General features: G+C 41.2%; 1 protein-coding gene across 3 annotated transcripts in view; it reads left to right on the top strand.

Annotated features, from left to right (window-relative positions):
- Positions 1-16,952, top strand: part of pan3 (poly(A) specific ribonuclease subunit PAN3) — a 201,037-nt gene that overhangs the window by 114,355 nt on the left and 69,730 nt on the right. For 2 of the 3 annotated variants that reach the window (XM_078545378.1, XM_078545379.1), the window contains exons 6-7: positions 2,030-2,277; positions 2,579-2,683. The exons of the other annotated variant lie outside the window; for it this stretch is intronic. In XM_078545378.1, coding sequence (XP_078401504.1) covers positions 2,030-2,277; positions 2,579-2,683 — 353 coding nt within the window. The remainder of the gene's footprint in view (positions 1-2,029; positions 2,278-2,578; positions 2,684-16,952) is intronic. 3 annotated transcript variants of the gene reach the window in all.

The following is a 16,952-nucleotide window of genomic DNA, read 5'->3' as shown; positions in this document are numbered from 1 at the left end:
TTCATGTCTTCTGCTTTGAATTCCACCTTTTTTTTCAGTACTATTTCCTTATTTATTGTTATCCTATTTAATTACTCCACACCTCCCTTTGTATCCATTCATTCTCATTACTACACTCTTGTGCAAAAACCAAGGCAGAGTATTAATTTAGTAGCTCTCCCTCATCTTCCAGGAGCTTTTAATTTTCCTTTCTAACCAGCCCTGCCCCTTCCTCATTTTTGCGCTTTGTGTTTTAAAAGCATTTACCATTCCCCTCTTCATTAGCACTTTTGGTCTTCCTAGTCTTTTTGATGCTCCTCTAAATTTTCTGTATTTGGATTCATCCTCTTTTGTATTACCAGACATTTTACAAATATCTTCCTTTTTAAGTCGTTTTTTTAGTTTTTTCACATTCATCAAAGGAATTCCAGCTATTGCTGCCTTTCTTCTGGGAATATGCCTTGTGTGTACCTGAATTATCTCCTGTTTGAACTCTTTTATTTGCCAGCCTTTATCTCATTGAAATTAACATTTTTACAGTTAAGCACATATGCCTTCTACATTCCTAAGCTGGAGTCTTGTTAGTCCTTGGTGAGGGTGATACTTCATCCATCTTGGAGGGCAAAGTGTAAATTCCCAGTCCCTAGTTCTAGACTGGTGACTTTCCCAATATAGGAAATATGTTTCCTATTTAAATCTCCTTTCTATAATGGGATTGGCTGAAGATTTTCAGAGGTTCAGAGTGAAGGATATTTCAGCTAGTCTATGATGTCACTTAATTGGAAAACTGGGATCTTGTACACAATGGACTCTCATTTTTCTATCATGAAACCAAGTTGGCAGACCAATGCAGGAGACAATGGTTAAGAAGTGTGAAGGGGAAGGCTAGGTATATCAAAAGTAGATGTAGGATTAGGTTTCTAAAGTTTGATGTTTCCATTGGGTGGGTTTGGTGGGTGGAGGGATGGTTGGGAGTTTGAGGTGGGGGAAAGACTGAAGCAGGCAAGAAATGTAACAAAACAAAAATACCTGGAAAAACTCAGCAGGTCTGGCAGCATCTGTGAAGAGGAGCACAGTTAACGTTTCGAGTCCGAATGACTCTTCAACAGAACAGAAATGTAACAATTTTGAAGACTTAAAGAATGTGTTACAGAATGAAGAAGTGTAATGTGTCTCAAGTTCAAAATTGCAGGGAATGAAGGTAGAAGGAAAAACAGGTAACAACTTAAAGGGACAAGAAAGTTTGAGCTATACTGAGCATAATAGTGTTAATTTAAAGCAGAATAAAATGAGAGATTGTGAAGGAACTACAAACTGGGGTGGGATTACCTATCAGGTGAGTTGTATGAGTACGATTATTGCACAGTGCCCTAGCATTGTCTTAACTGGAGATTATATGCTTATAAAATTTTGAAATTAAAGGAAATTAGATTTCATTGAGTATGTGTTAAATTTTCTGCTACAGTAAACATCCCTGTACAATAGTTTGTCACTATAGTTGTAGAACATGGCAGACACTATCAAAGTTAAATTATAGTGTCCTTTTTCATGATTCAGCATCAACACCTTCATTGAAATTTGTAATTTTGTTTAATTGAGATTTGCTTAAAATCCTTAGTTTGCAAAACTAGACTGCAAACGATCCCGTTCTTCTCCCTGCTCCCATCTTCTAAGAAGATGAGAAACAGAATAGATCACTTAGCAACCCAGTCTCTGTACCTACAATTTGCGAAGGCTATCTGGGAAGCAACATTTTATGAATTGCTATCTAAGATGATCAAGATAAAATCAGCTTCTGTTATTTCATCATGCTCCATATGTATATGTGACATTTCCGTTTTGAACGTAGCCTGCAGAACTGAAAGGGAAAGATGATGATGTCTTAATGCATTTGGTGTAGCCAGTAATAAGCGTTTGCGAAATATTTACAGTCGTTGAAAAAAACTCTTGAACATTAATTTGTCAGTATTGACTACTTGTTTCTATCTGCTATTTAGCGAAACAGTAGTGTTGAAGGTATGTTCCTAACAAAGTTGTTGAACTTTTCCAGGAATGTCCTTATCAGCTGGATCATCTCCTCTGCACTCTCCAAAAATAACTCCCCATACGTCGCCTGCCCCTCGAAGGAGGAGTCATACTCCAAATCCAGCAAATTTCATGGTACCTACTAGTGCCTCTACACCAGTGTCTGATGCAGTCTCTCAGTCTCCATCTTCTGGTCAGGTGATACAAAAAGAAACTGTGGGAGGGACAACTTACTTCTATACTGACACAACTCCAGGACCTCTTCCAGGAATGGTGTGTAGATACTATTTTTTGTTAATTACTGCAAATCAAGTGCTTGCCCTGCAGCAGAAAATGAACTTGGAATGGGGTAATGGAACAATGTAAGCTAACTGCTCATTTCATTTATTCTGTAGAGCAAGTGCTATGTGAGTGTGCAAAGTATACAACTAATAACAAGGTTATTGAGCAAATACTTTATACTATAAGTCCTGGCATTACTGCAAACTGCTCAGTATATTTACTATATTCAAAATTTTGCTTTACATGAGTAGTAAAGTTCTGCAATTGATTTTCAAGTGTTCTTGTTTCCCAGGTATTTCCAACTTATCATATCTATCCTTCATCTGCACCCCATGTTGCTTATATGCAGCCTAAAGCAAATGCGCCTTCTTTTTTTATGTCCGATGAACTCAGACAGGTAAATTGAACATTAATTTTCACTTTTCTTTATGAAGCTTTTTATAAATACAGGTACATTTTGTTAATAAATATATATATATATAGTGCTGCTTAATGACACCATGTTGAAGTTTCTTGTCTGCCTCCATGAAGACCTATACCCAGTGGTGGCCTTACTAACAGTAGGAACATTACTCTGGGAAAGTCGAAAGTGAGAAGCCTGTCAAATAGCTAGTCACCTTCCAGATATGATCTGATGATCCCATATAGGTGGAACTGATCCCTTTAGCACAGTTTATTGTTGTGCCATAAGGCTGAGAATACTGCAAGGTTCTGGCATTCATGATAGCATTCCACAGTTCAGCAATCATTTCCTTTGGTTTGATGCTGGAGGATGAATTGAAGGATACTCATAGAGGTGGCTTGGTGCAAACATTAGTCCATTTTTGTACACTTTTTTTTTCCTTCGTGGAAATCCTATGTTGATGCATAATCGAAAATATTGGGAGTTGGTGTGCATTTATGTATGTAGTATCCCAATAGTGAAGTGCTGGGCTATATACCAAACTGTCAGTGAGTTTGATAAATGTAGAATTAGAATGTGAGTAGGCCAACAAACATACAATATTGTTAGCCATGATAGCTCTAACCTTTTCATTCTGATTTCCTGATTTTTCTCCATATCGCTTAATAACCTTATTTCTAGTAAATATCTATGACCCTTCTAGATATGAAGACAGATAAGGAAACTAGTCTGTAATTCTTAGCTTTGCAAATAAGGGTTAGAACTGCAGTACATTCTTGGCTAATCACAAATGATCGTTGATACTAAGAAAATTGACAAGTGGGGAAAAATATAACTTCCATATTGAAGGTTAAAATATTGTTTTTGTTTTGGTTTTTAATGAGAATTAATATCCATGTACAAAGCTTCATTGTTCCCAGTTAATAGTGAATCAGCAGTTCCTGAGGTAACTATTATCCATGAGAAAACATCAAAATGGCAAGGCATCTTAGGCTGAATTTGTGACTTAATATGTAATGAAGTCCAGAGTGAGTATGATATTTTAGCTCCAAGATTTTAGAATTCATATTGAAATTTGCTTTGTGTTGGGTTAGGAAAATTGGAATATTTTTAATTGAAGCAATTTACCTCCTTATCAATATGCTGGATGAAATTAAAATATCACCACACCACTACAATTTAACATTGCATTTCAAATCTTTTTTTGTTTGTAGTTACAAGCTGAAGTTGTCATCACAAATTCATGACCCACTATTATCATGGTGTATTTTGAGATACTGTGGTATTCATATTGAACAATGAGGAGCTTCCCAATTGCTTGTCAACTTTGATCTTGAACAGGAGAGCCATATAGGCCATGAGGTTTAGGCCTAGATCCCTGGTCTGTGTCAAGTTTGTTGAGTAGTTTGTAACCCATGCTGCCAGTGCATCAAACTTAGTTCTGGTATCCCCCCATTCCTTTGATAGCTTCCTGACACTCATTGAGGCTCAGACATGAATCTGGTCATTATCGTAGGATAACCACGAGATTGTCAAAGGAGAGTATCAGGAAGGAAAAAGAGTAGGGACAAATGGAGGGAATGTTTGAAGACCTCATGGGACAACATTTGAAAAAACTTTACACTTCCTAGACCACAGTGAATCATAGAATGGTTGCAGCACAGGAATAGGCCAGTTGGCCCATTGTGTCCATGCAGCTGTCTCAAAGCAACTCAGCTAGCCCCTTTTCCCTTGTCCCTGTAATTTTTTTCTTCAGGTGCTTATCCAATTCTCATCTGAAAGCCCAGATTGTATCTGCCTCCACCACACTCTCAGCCAAGCCTTCCAGATCCTAATCACTCGCTGTGTAGAAATGTTTATGCTGATGTCACCTCTGGTTTTTTTTGCCAGTAATCCTAAATTAGTGTCCTCTGGCCCTTGACCCTTCCGCCAATGGGAACGTTTTCTCTCTATTGACCCTAATTGCCCTTGAATTGAGTGGCTTGTTAGGCTATTTCAAAGGGCAGTTAAGAGTCAATCACATTGCTGAGGGTCTGGAGTCACATGTAGTCCAGACCAAGTAAGAACCTTCCCTAAAGGACACCAGTGAACCATATGCTCCCAGGTGCCTCTCTGCTCCTGCACCCCCTTTAAAATTGTGCTCTTTATTTCATATTGTCTCCCTTAGCTCTTCCTATTAAAATGTATCAGTTCACACTTCTCTGCAATGAATCTCAACTGCCATGTCTCTGCCCATTTCCCCCAGCCTGTCTGTTCTCTTGAAGTCTATCATTATCCTTCTCACAGTTCAGAACACTTCCAAGTTTTGTGTAACCTGCAAATTTTGAAATTGTGACCAGCACACCCAAGTCTAGATCACTAATCTATACCATGAAAAGCCGTGGTCCCCGTACTGACCCCTAGGAAATCCAACTATATTCCTCCCTCCAGTTCGAAAAACAGGTGTACACCATAGTCTTTATGTGGCACTTTATCAAACATCTTTCAGAAGTCCATATACACCACATCAACTACATTACACTCACCAATCTTCCCTGTTACCTCATCAAAAGACATGATTTGTTGGAACATGTTTTGCCTTCAACAAATCCATGCCGGCTTTCCGTAATTAATCCATACTTGTCCAAGTGACTGTTAATTTTGTCCCAAATTTTCTGAAAGCTTTCCCATCACTGAGGTTGAACAAGCTGCCATGTAATTGCTGGGTTTATTCTTGCACCATAATTCAAAGAAGGATGTAAAATTTGCATTTCTCCAGTCCTCTGGCACAACCATTCTTTTCATGGAATGTTGGCATCGCTAACAAGACCAGTATTTATTGCCCATCCCTAATTGCCCTTGAACTGAGTGGCTTGTTAGCCCATTTTGGAGGGCAGTTAAGAGTCAATCACATTGATGTTGGTTTGGAGTCACATGTAGGCCAGACCGAGTGTGGAAGGACCTTCCCTAAAGGATATCAGTGAACTAGTTGGGTTTTTACAACAATCGATTGTTGTCATGGTCACCATTACTGATGCTCGCTTTATATTCCAGATTTATTAATTGAATTTAAATGCCATCAGCTGCAGTGGTGGGATTTGAACCCATATCTCCAGAGCATTAACCTGGGCCTTAGGGTTACTAGCCCAGTGATACTACCACTACGCCACCATCTTCCCCCCTGGCTAAGGATATTGGAAGATTATGGTCAGTACTTCCTGGTGACTTACAAACTTTAAGTACATCCAGCCTTTCTAATACCCACTGTTTATCAATGTTTAGCCCATCCAGCATCACACCTCCTCTTAAGCTATGACTTTGGCAGCATCTTCTTCAATGGATAAAACAGATGCAAAGCACTCATTTAGTACCTTAGGTCCTCCACCTCCATGTCTCAATCCCGTTGTTGGTCCCTAATTGGCCCCACACAATACAGTATGGTGTCTCATATCTGGTTGTCCAAAAATTGGAGTTGTCCGAAAGTCTGACAAATTTTAATTGAATAAAATAAAATAAACTTGCCTGGACAATTCGACTAGGCCTTGCATTGGCCTGGTGTGCCGCCTGACTAGTTAACTTCTTCGCTGCTTGCGTGTCGATCTGATTTGGGTCTTGCTTTCCAAACGCCTCTTGATCCCACCTGACCCGCTTTGAACCAAACCACCTGACCCAAAATCCAGCAAGATTTGAAATTTGGCGTGGCCTTGTTCCCGAGGTTGCGAGTTTTGAAAGACTGTATCTGTACAATTAAATTCCATATCAAGTTGGAAAGTGACATACTCCAATTCCAAACAAAAATCTTAAATTTTCAAATAGCCAATTACGTATGTATGAGAGGAGAGCTGACTAAGGTTGATTGGGTAAATAAAGTGAAAGGCATGAAGGTAAATTAACAGTTTGAAATGTTCAACAAAAATACATTCCACTATAAAACAAAAATGCAGCAAGGAAGAACGATCCGTCAGTTACTAGGGGAACCAGCAAAAGGTAACCAAAAAGTTGATGATAAGGGAAAAAATAGAATGCGAGGGAACTAGCCAGGAAAGAAAAACAAAAAAAGGGGAAAAGGTGAAAACAGAAACATATTATCAAAACTTTTCATCTTGTACTCATCAGGATAGCTTGCAAGAATTTTCCAACAGTAATAGGGAACAACAGTTTATACTGCATAAGTGCTGACTGGTTGGCAAGTGGACTCAAATTGTTTTTCTTTTATGAGTATCCTGATGAGTGCAAGATGAAAAGCTTTGATAGCATATATCTTTTTTCAGCAATACTCAAGTTCTGTACAACCAAATGACTATTAAGCCTAAGACACTAAAAGTTGACAAGTCTCTTGGACCTGATAACCTGCACCCAAGGGTTGTCACAGAGGTAGCTGCAGAAGTAGTTGATGCACTGGTTATGATTTTCTAAACTTTCCTAGATTCTAGAACAGTCCCAGCAGATTGAAAGTTAGCAAATGTACCTCTACTGTTCAATAAAGAAGGGAGAGAGATAACAGGAAACTACAGGCCAGTCAGCATGATATCAGTCAATAGAAAAGTATTGGAATCTATTAGTAAGGAAATCTGAGCAGACAGAGTTAACATGGTTTTATGAAAGGAAAATTGTGTTTGACAAATTTCTTGTAGTCTTTTGAGGATGTAACTAATACTGTAGATGAAGGTGAGCCAGTAGATGTAGTATACTTGGATTTCCAAAAGACATTTGATAAGATATCACACAAAAGATAAAGGCTCATGGATTTGGGGGTAATATATTAGCGTGGAAGGAGGAATGGTTAACGGACAAGAAGCAGAGAGTACTAATAAACAAGGCATTTTCAAGTTGGCAGGCTGTAACCAGTGGAGTGCTGCTTTAATTATTGACAATTTATATGAATGACTTGAGCAAAGAGATTAAGAATAATGCATCAAAGTTTGCTGATGAGACAAAGCTAGGTAGAAATGCAAGCTGTGAGGAGGATACAAAGAGACATATACAGGTTAAGTGAGTGGGCAACAAGTTGGGAAATGGAGTATAACGTGGGGAAGTGTGAGATTATTTTTGTAGTAAGAACAGAAAATAATATTTTTTTAGAAGGTGTGAAACTTTCGAATGTATTGTTCAGCAGGATTTGGGGGTACTTGTACAGGGAACACAAAGTTAGCATATAGATACAACAAACAATTAGGATGACAAATGGTATGTTGGTCTTTATTGTAAAGAAACCAGAGTCCAAGGATAAGGAAGTCTTACTACAATTGTATACGGGTTTGGTGAGACCACATCTGGAGTACCGTACACTGTTTTGGTCTCCATATCTAAGAAAGGAAATACTTAAAAACAGTACAGAGAAGGTTTGTTCATTAGGTTGGTTCCTTTGATGAGACCCTGAGTAAATTGGATCTATAATCTCTGGAGTTTAGAAGCATGAGAGGTGATCTTAGTGAAGCATATAAGATCCTGAAGAGACTTGACAGGGTAGACAATGAGAGGTTACAAATCTTTGGAATTGTCTAACCCACAGGGCTGTGGCTGCTTCATTCTGGAGTATAATTCCACATAAATGAATAGATTTTTGATCTCTCAGGGAATCAAAAAATATGGGAAGCTGGCAGGAAAGTGGAATTGAGGTAGAAAATCAGCCATGATCAGATTGAATGACGGATCAGGTTTGAGGGGCTGAATGATCTACTCCTCCTAATTTTTATGCTCCTTCCACTATTTTACCATTTATATGCTTACAGAAAACTTCAGATTCCCTTTCGTGTTAACTGCCAGTCTTTTCTTATACTCTCCTTTTGCCTCTGATTTCCTTGATCGCTTCCCCTTTTAGCTTTTAATATTCAACATGTTTCTTACTTGTATTATCAGCCTGGCATCAGTTATATGCATCCCTTTTCTGCTTCATTTACTCCCTATCTTTCTTGTCATCCAGTGAGCTCTAGCTTCTACCTTCCCCTCTTGTGGGAACTTAACTGTGTCAAAACATCTCCTCGTTAAAGGCAACCCATTGTCCTGTTTCAGTTTTTCCTGGCAATCTTTGAATCCAAATTACTTGGGACAGATCTGTCCTCACCCCATTGAGAAAGACCCTACTCCAATTTTGTGTTTTTTACTTTAGATAGCTCCTTACCCTTTTTCATGGCTAACCTAAACCTTGAATTTTTCTTCATTCAGTATTCTCCACTCACCATAAAAGTACAGTCAAGCTTGGTTTAAGTCTTTAGCTATTTCAAGTGCTGAGCAGCTTCATAAAAATATTTTGAGATTGCAGATAGGTAAATCTGCATGTGGTGACCAACTCCTGTTTCATATGAAGCTCTACAACTTGTGCCATTGCAACAGTTTGTTTTTTCTTGGGTGGTGGTCATTTACTAATCTTCAATCTTTTTACAGAAGTAGGTTAGATTAGATTAGATAGCTATGAATATATTAAATGTTTTGTTATTCAATAGAACAGCATGGAGGCTTCAACCCTGGCAACAAAATATTCCAAGAGTTCATGCATAACAAAGCATTATTGGTATGGTGGCATGGTCATTGACCTGCAAACAATTCCGTACAAATCAAGGGTAGATTGCCAACCTATCTCAGTCTCATAACATGGGAGTTCCCTCTGATGGGGGCCCCTCAGCTCAATCACAGTGCTGCCTTGGACTGCATCATAGAAAAGTCGTGGTGGTGATCCGCACTAAATACCCTTAGAGATGGTCAGCGCTAAGTAAAATTATCCACCTATGGGATATTAGTTGGGGTCTCTGACCATAACTCAGCCAAATGTATCTAATGAGCTACGTGCTTTTAACACCTACCTGCCTCCACCCTTAGAAGATGGACCCCACCTCTATCTAGAGGGTTTGTTCATACCATTTTTCTTGGAAACTCCTTCCTGTGAGACATCCACATACTCCTGAAGAGCTTGATTTAGAGAAACATTGACACATTTGGGCCCCTTTCATGGACAATATGCCTACAGATCATGACAAGGTTCTACCTCCAAACACAAAATCAATAAAGCTGCCCTTCTGTCAATATTGGACAGGCTGGATCCCCTCAACCTGCTGTAGAATGACCCTATCCACTTGCAGGTAACTAGGAATCAAAAACGCAATTTCTTAATTTGCTGATGACACCAAATTGTATGGGCAATTGTGAAGGGGGATGGTCAATATTGAAGGGGGCTGCAACAAATTATAAGAGGACATCAGGAAACTTGTAGAATGGGGAAATAATTGATAAATAAAGTTCAACACAAATAAATGTGAGTGTGTACATTTTGGTAGGACAAATAGCGAGGTCGCTTATTACTTGGTGCAAGTCTTGGTAGAATGGGATCTCAGAACACATATATACACATTGCTAGAAGTTGTGCAATGCGGAGGCGATGGCATAGTGGTATTGTCGCTGGACTAGTAATCCAAAATAATGCTCTGGGGACCCGGGTTTGAATCCCGCCACAGATGGTGGAATTTGAATTCAATAAAAATATGGATTTAAAAGTCTAATGATGACCATGAAACCATTGTCAATTTGTTGTAAAAACCCATCTGGTTCACTAATGTCCTTTAGGGAAGGAAGTCTGCTGGTCTACGTGTGACTCCAGACCACGTGTTGACTCTTAAATACACTCTGAAATGGCCCAACAAGCCACTCAATTGGAATGAAAGGAATGAAACCGGACAACGAACAGCAAAATCAGCCTTGTCGACCTTGCAAAGTTCTCCTTACTAACGCCTGGGGGCTAGTGTCAAAATTGGGAAAGCTGTCTCATAGACCAGTCAAGCAACAGCCTGACATAGTCATCTTCACAGAATCATACCTTACAGATAATGTGCCAGTCACCACCATCACCATCCCTGGGTATGTCCTGTCCCACCAGCAGGACAGACCCAGCAGAAGTGGCGGCACAGTGGTATACAGTCGGGAGGGAGTTTCCTTGGGAGTCCTCAACATCGACTCTGGACCCCATGAAGTCTCATGGCATCAGGTCAAACATGGGCAAGGAAACCTCCTGCTCATCACGTACCACCCTCCCTCAGCTGATGAATAAGTGCTCCTCCATGCTGAGGAGCATGGAAGAGCATGAGGGTGGTAAGGGCGTAGAATGGGGGACTTCAATGTCCATCACCGAGTGGCTCAGTAGCACCATGACAAACCAAGTTGGTCGAGTCCTAAAGGACATGGCTGCTAAACTGGGTCTGCGGCAGGTGGTGAGGGAACCAACAAGAGGGAAAATCATACTTGACCTCATCCTCACCAACGTTCCTGCCACAGTTGCATCTGTCCATGACTATATCAGTAGGAGTGACCACTGCGCAGTCGTTGTGGAGACGAAGTCCTGCCTTCATATTAAGGATACCCTCTATCATGTTGTTTGGCATTACCTCTGTGCTAAATGAGGCAGATCTAGCAACTCAAGACTGGGCATCCGTGAAGCGCTGTGAACCATCAGCAGCAACAGAATTGTACTCAAACACAATCTGTAACCTCATGGCCCGGCATATCCCCCACTCTACTGTCACCATCAAGCCAGTGGATCAACCCTGGTTCAATGAAGCATGCAGGAGGGCATGCCAGGAACAACAACAGGCAAACCTAAAAATGAGGTGTCAACCTGGTGAAGCTATAACACAGGACTACTTGCGCGCCAAACAGCATAAACACCAAGTGATCCCACAACCAACGGATCAGATCTAAGCCCTGCAGTCCTGCCACATCCAGTCGTGAATAGTGGTGGGCAGTTAAACAACTCATTGGAGGAGGAGGCTCCACAAATATCCCCATCCTCAATAATGGAGGAGCCCAGCACAGCAGCGCAAAAGGTAAGACTGAAGCATTTGCTACCATCTTTAGCCAGAAGTGCTGAGTGGATGATCCACCTCTGCCTCCTCCGGAGGTCCCCAGCATCACAGATGCCAGTTTTCAGCCAATTCGATTCACTCCACGTGATATCTAGAAAGAACTGAAGGCAGTGGATAGTGCAAAGCTATGGGCCCTGACAATATTCCGGCAATAGTACTGAAGACTTGTACTCCCGAATTTGCCGTGTCCCTAGCCAACCTGTTCCAGTACAGCTACAACACTGGCATCTACCTGGCTATGTGGAAAATTGCCAAGGTATACCCTGTATGCAAAAAGCAGGACAAATCCAACCCAGCCAATTACTGCCCCATCAGCCTACTCTCAATCATCAGCAAAGTAATGGAAGGGGTTATTACCAGTGCTATCAAGTGGCACTTGCTTAGCAACAGCCTGCTCACTGATGCCCAGTTTGGGTCCTGCCATGGCCACTCAGCTCCTGACCTCATTACAGTTCAAACATGGTTAAAAGAGCTGAACTCCAGAGGTGAGGTGAGAGCGACCGCCCTTGACATCAAGGCTGCATTTGACCAAGTGTGACATCAAGGAACCCTAGTAAAACTGGAGTCAATGGGAATCAGGGCGAAAACTCTCCACTGGTTGGAGTCATACTTAGCACAAAGGAAGATGGTTGTAGTTGTTGGAGGTCAGCCATCTCTGCTCCAGGACATCACTGCAGGAGTTCCTCAGGGTAGTGTCCTCGGCCCAACCATCTTTAGCTGCTTCATCAATTACCTTCCTTTCACCATAATGTCAGAAATACGGATGTTTACTGATGATTGCACAATGTTCAGCACCATTCGCGACTCCTTAGATACTGAAGCAGTCCATGTCCAAATGCAGTAAGACCTGGACAATATCCAGGCTTGGGCTGACAAGTGGCAAGTAACATTTGCGCCACAAAAGTGCCAGGCAATGACCATCTCCAACAAGAGAGAATCTAAACATCGCCCCTTAGCGCTCAATGGCATTACCATCATTCTATCCCCCACTATCAACGTCCTGGGGGTTACCATTGACCAAAAAACTGAACTGCACTAGCCATATACATACTGTGGCTACAAGAGCAGGTCAGAAGCTAGGAATCGTGCGACGAGTAACTCGTCTCCTGACTCCCCAAAGCATGTCCACCATAAACAAGGCACAAGTCAGGAGCGTGATGGAATACTGCCCACTTGCCTGGATGAGTGCAACTCCCACAACACTCAAGAAGCTTGACATTGACATTGTCCAGGACAAAACAGCCCTCTTAATTGGCACCACATCCACAAACATTCACTCCCTCCACTACCGATGCACAGTGGCAGCAGTGTATACCATTTACAAGATGCACTGCAGAAATTCACCAAGTCCCCTTAGACAGCACCTTCCAAACCCACGACCACGACCATCTAGAAGGACAAGGGCAGCAGACACATAGGAACACCACCATCTGGAAGCTCCCCTCCAAGTCACTCACCATCCTGACTTGGAAATATATCGTTGTTGCCTCACTGTCGCTGGATGAAAACCCTAGAACTCCCTAACAGCCCATTGGGTGTACCTACACCACAAGGACTGCAGCAGTTCAAGAAGGCAGATCACCACCACATTCTCAAGGGCAACTAGAGATGGGCAATAAATGCTGGCCCAGACAGCGAAGCCCACATCCCAAGAATGAATTTTTAAAAAGGTTTGCATGGCCATAAGGAAAGCAAACCCCTAGCTGGGAGGATGCTCGTGCGGAGCATGATCTGTTTCCATATATCCTATGTAATCAGATGTAATGCTATGGAATAGAAGGACCATGGTAATAAATTCCCTAAGGGCACATTTGTGAATTTTAATTCCATATATGGAGGGGTGTGCAATTTATAACATGCGTGAATCTTCGATGTACTGGGCACAATGATCCTTAATCTTAGAATTGAACCTTCCTTACAGATGTTGTGAAGATCATATTGGTTATTTCCAACACAATTCCTCATGAGTTTAACTTTCTGGGCCAGGGTCTTGTATTCAAATGATGAAATCTAATCCTAAAATAACCTTTTGGATTTTCTCAGCACTCGGCAGCACTCCAACTGCTGTTTAATGGTCGCAGTTGTTATTTCACAGGAAGTTTATGCAAGAGGCTTCAACTAATTGTCTAAGCAAATAGACAAGATCAGCTGACAAATCTAGGGACAAAAAAAAGACCTTATAGATATCATCTTTCAAGACTCTGGATGTCCCAAGATACTTCACAGTCAATGAAGCACTTATTAAAATTTAGTCAGTGTTGTAATGTCAAGAAATGCTGCAATCATATAGTATACTGCAAGGTTCTACAAGCAGTATTGTGAAAAATGATCAGAAACCTAGTTTAGTAATGTTGGTTGAGGGATAAATATTGATCAGCGCATTGGAGGCCCTTGTCATCTAAAAGATCACTTCTCCACCAGTGCAGCACTTCCTCATTAATGCACTGAATGACCAGCCTAGATTATGTACTTAAACCTTTGGAGTGGGAATTGAATCCACGACTTCCTGACTTGTAGATGAGAGTATTACAACCAAACCAAGGCTGATATGCAGACGGAGGGGAGACCAGGACTTCTGTCATCAATCATAAAAGAGGAGGTGAAAAGCACAATTATGTCAGCAGTTGGATTCTATTTGTGTTTTCTTCCCTCCTGAAGTCTTTCAGTAGCACCCAGTTATTAACCTATTTTGTACTAGCAATACATTTTTAAGTAGTGGGATAGCAATTTTTTTTTAAAACCCTAATGGCTGAGACCTATAATCAAGGTTAGATGGCATACTGCAAGGCCTATTGGGCAGAATTTGTTTATCAGAGTGCACAACTCTGTGCAGTGACTAATAAACATCGAGGCTTATTTTCTGAGGTTGTTTGGTACTGCTGATCAAGGACAAGGGAGCCATGTCTGTATTTGTGGTTGTCAGAATGGTCCACAGATCCATATGGCTGTATTTAGTGTCATTCATAGATCCATACAATCATAGAATGGTTACAGCACAGAAGGAGGTCATCTGGCTTGTTGTTATCTACAAGCCTATCCCGGCTGTCTGCAAGGTCAGTTTAGCTAGTCCCACTTCCCCACCCTTTCCCAATAGCCCTGCAAATGTTTTCCCTTCAGCTGCTTATCCAATCCCCTTTCAAAAGCCACAATTGAATCTTTACTAAAAACAAAAATGCTGGAAAAACTCAGCATGTCTGGCAGCATCTGTGGAGAGAGAAACAGAGTTAATACTTTGAGTCCATACGACTCTTCTTCAGAGCTAGAGAAATAGAAATGTGATGGATTTTATACTGGTTAAAAGGGGGTGAAGCAAGATAGGAGGTCAGGGATAAGTCGGAGCTAAGGGCAGATTGACAAAGATGTCTTGGACACAAGACAAAGGGAGTGTTAACGGTCGTGGTAAAGACTAAAGAAGGTGCTGATAGTGGCATAAAGGACAGAATGTGTTAATAGCAGAACAAAGGGTCAGCGCACTGTGAAAGCACAGCATAGAAACCAGTGACAGATGGTCCTGTCGGGGTGGGGTCTGGTGGTTGGGGAAAAAGGATTTTAAAAACTGAATAAATAAATGAAAATAAATAAAAAGAATTAAAATTAAACAAAATAAGAAAAAAAAAATTGGATTAACAGAGGGGTAAAGATAGAGGAGAGAGCTCATGGTCTGAAGTTGTTGAACTCAATGTTAAGTCCGGAAGGCTGTAGAGTGCCAAATTGGAAGGTAAGGTGCTGTTCCTCCAGTTTGTGTTGGGCTTCACTGGAACATTGCAGCAGGCTGAGGATGGACATGTGGGCATGAGAGCAAGATTGTGTGTTGAAATGGCAAGTGATAGGAAGACCTAGGTCATGCTTGTGAACTGAGCGAAGGTGTTCCACAAAGCAGTCACCCAGTATGTGCTAACTCTCCCCAAATTGAATCTTGAACCTGCCTTCGCCACCTATGTGGGAGCCATGGCAGCGGATATCACAGCTATGCTTGGATGAGAAATCCTTGGATTCTTTTGAGAAAACCCAGCACAACTTGTGCTATGTCTGGATTGGCTGTTTTTAAAAAAAGACAAACTCCCTTTAAGATCCCACCTCACTCAACCAATAGGCTATAACAAAGTTTGGCTCAGCTACAGCTTTTCAATGTATGACCGGCTTTCCGACGCTTCATACTCTAGGATGCCTCACAATACAACAACTCTATTCATGTTAGAAAGATGCCTCAGAGTGCTTCACAAAACAATGAATACCAAAGGAGAGGAAAGGAACAGATGAGATGAAGTTTGGGTGGAGGGTGGAAAGATTGGATAAAGAGGTTTTTTGCAAGATTCTGAAAGCAGAAGTGATGCAGGCTCCAGAAAGTAAGTAGCTGAAATATTAATCACCAATATTGGAGTGTAAGGGATAGGAAACGAACAGTAGACCAGTGTTTGAGACATGAAAGGTATAAACTAGGACATTGAGTGGAAGGCAGTCACTGTGGTAGGGTGGAATGGAAACAGATCACAAGCGCTTCTAAAATAAAAAATAAGAAATGTGGCACACAGTTGCCATACAACAATGCTTTGAGGACTTTAAGACCATAATATGTAGGAGCAGAAGTAGGCCATTCAGCCCATCGAGTCTGCTCTGCCATTCAATTAGATCATGGCTGATCTGATAATCCTCACTCCACTTTCCTGCCTTTCCCCCATAACCTTTGATTTCCTTACTGATTAAAAATCTGTCTATCTCCGCTTTGAATACACTTAACGACCCGGCTTCTACAGCCCTCTGCGGTAAAGAATTCCACAGATTAACTACCCTCTGAGAGAAGAAATTCTCCTCATCTCTGTTTTAAATGGGTGACCCCTTATTATGCCCTCTGGTCCTAGACTCTCCCACAAGGGGAAACAACCCCTCAGCATCTACCCCGTCAAGCCCTCTAAGAATCTTATATGTTTCAATAAGGTTGCCTCCCATTCTTCTAAACTCCAATGAGTACAGGCCCAACCTACTCAACCTCTCCTCATAAGAAAATCTCTCCATACCCGAAATCAACCTAGTGAACCTTCTCTGAACTGCCTCCAATGCCAGTATATCTTTCCTTAGACAAGGGGACCAAAACTGTTTACAGTATTCTAGGTGTGGTCTAACTAGTGCCTTGTATAGTTTTAGCAAGACTTCCCTACTTTTATACTTCATTCCCTTTGAAATAAAGGCCAACATTCTATCTGCCTTCCCTATTACCTGCTGAACTCATGTTACCTTTTTGTGATTCATGCACAAGGACTCCCAAATCCCTCTGTGCTGCAGCCTTCTGCAGTCTTTTTCCATTCAAATAATATTCAGCTACTCTATTCTTCCTGCCAAGTGCATAACCTCTCATTTTCCCACATTATATTCCATCTGCCACTTTTTGCCCACTCACTTAACCTGTCATTATCCCTCTGTAGACTCCTTGTGTCATC

The sequence above is a fragment of the Cetorhinus maximus genome, chromosome 7, assembly GCF_964194155.1.
Source record: "Cetorhinus maximus chromosome 7, sCetMax3.hap1.1, whole genome shotgun sequence".
NCBI lineage: Eukaryota > Metazoa > Chordata > Chondrichthyes > Lamniformes > Cetorhinidae > Cetorhinus > Cetorhinus maximus.
This window is presented reverse-complemented; position numbering and strand designations above follow the sequence as displayed.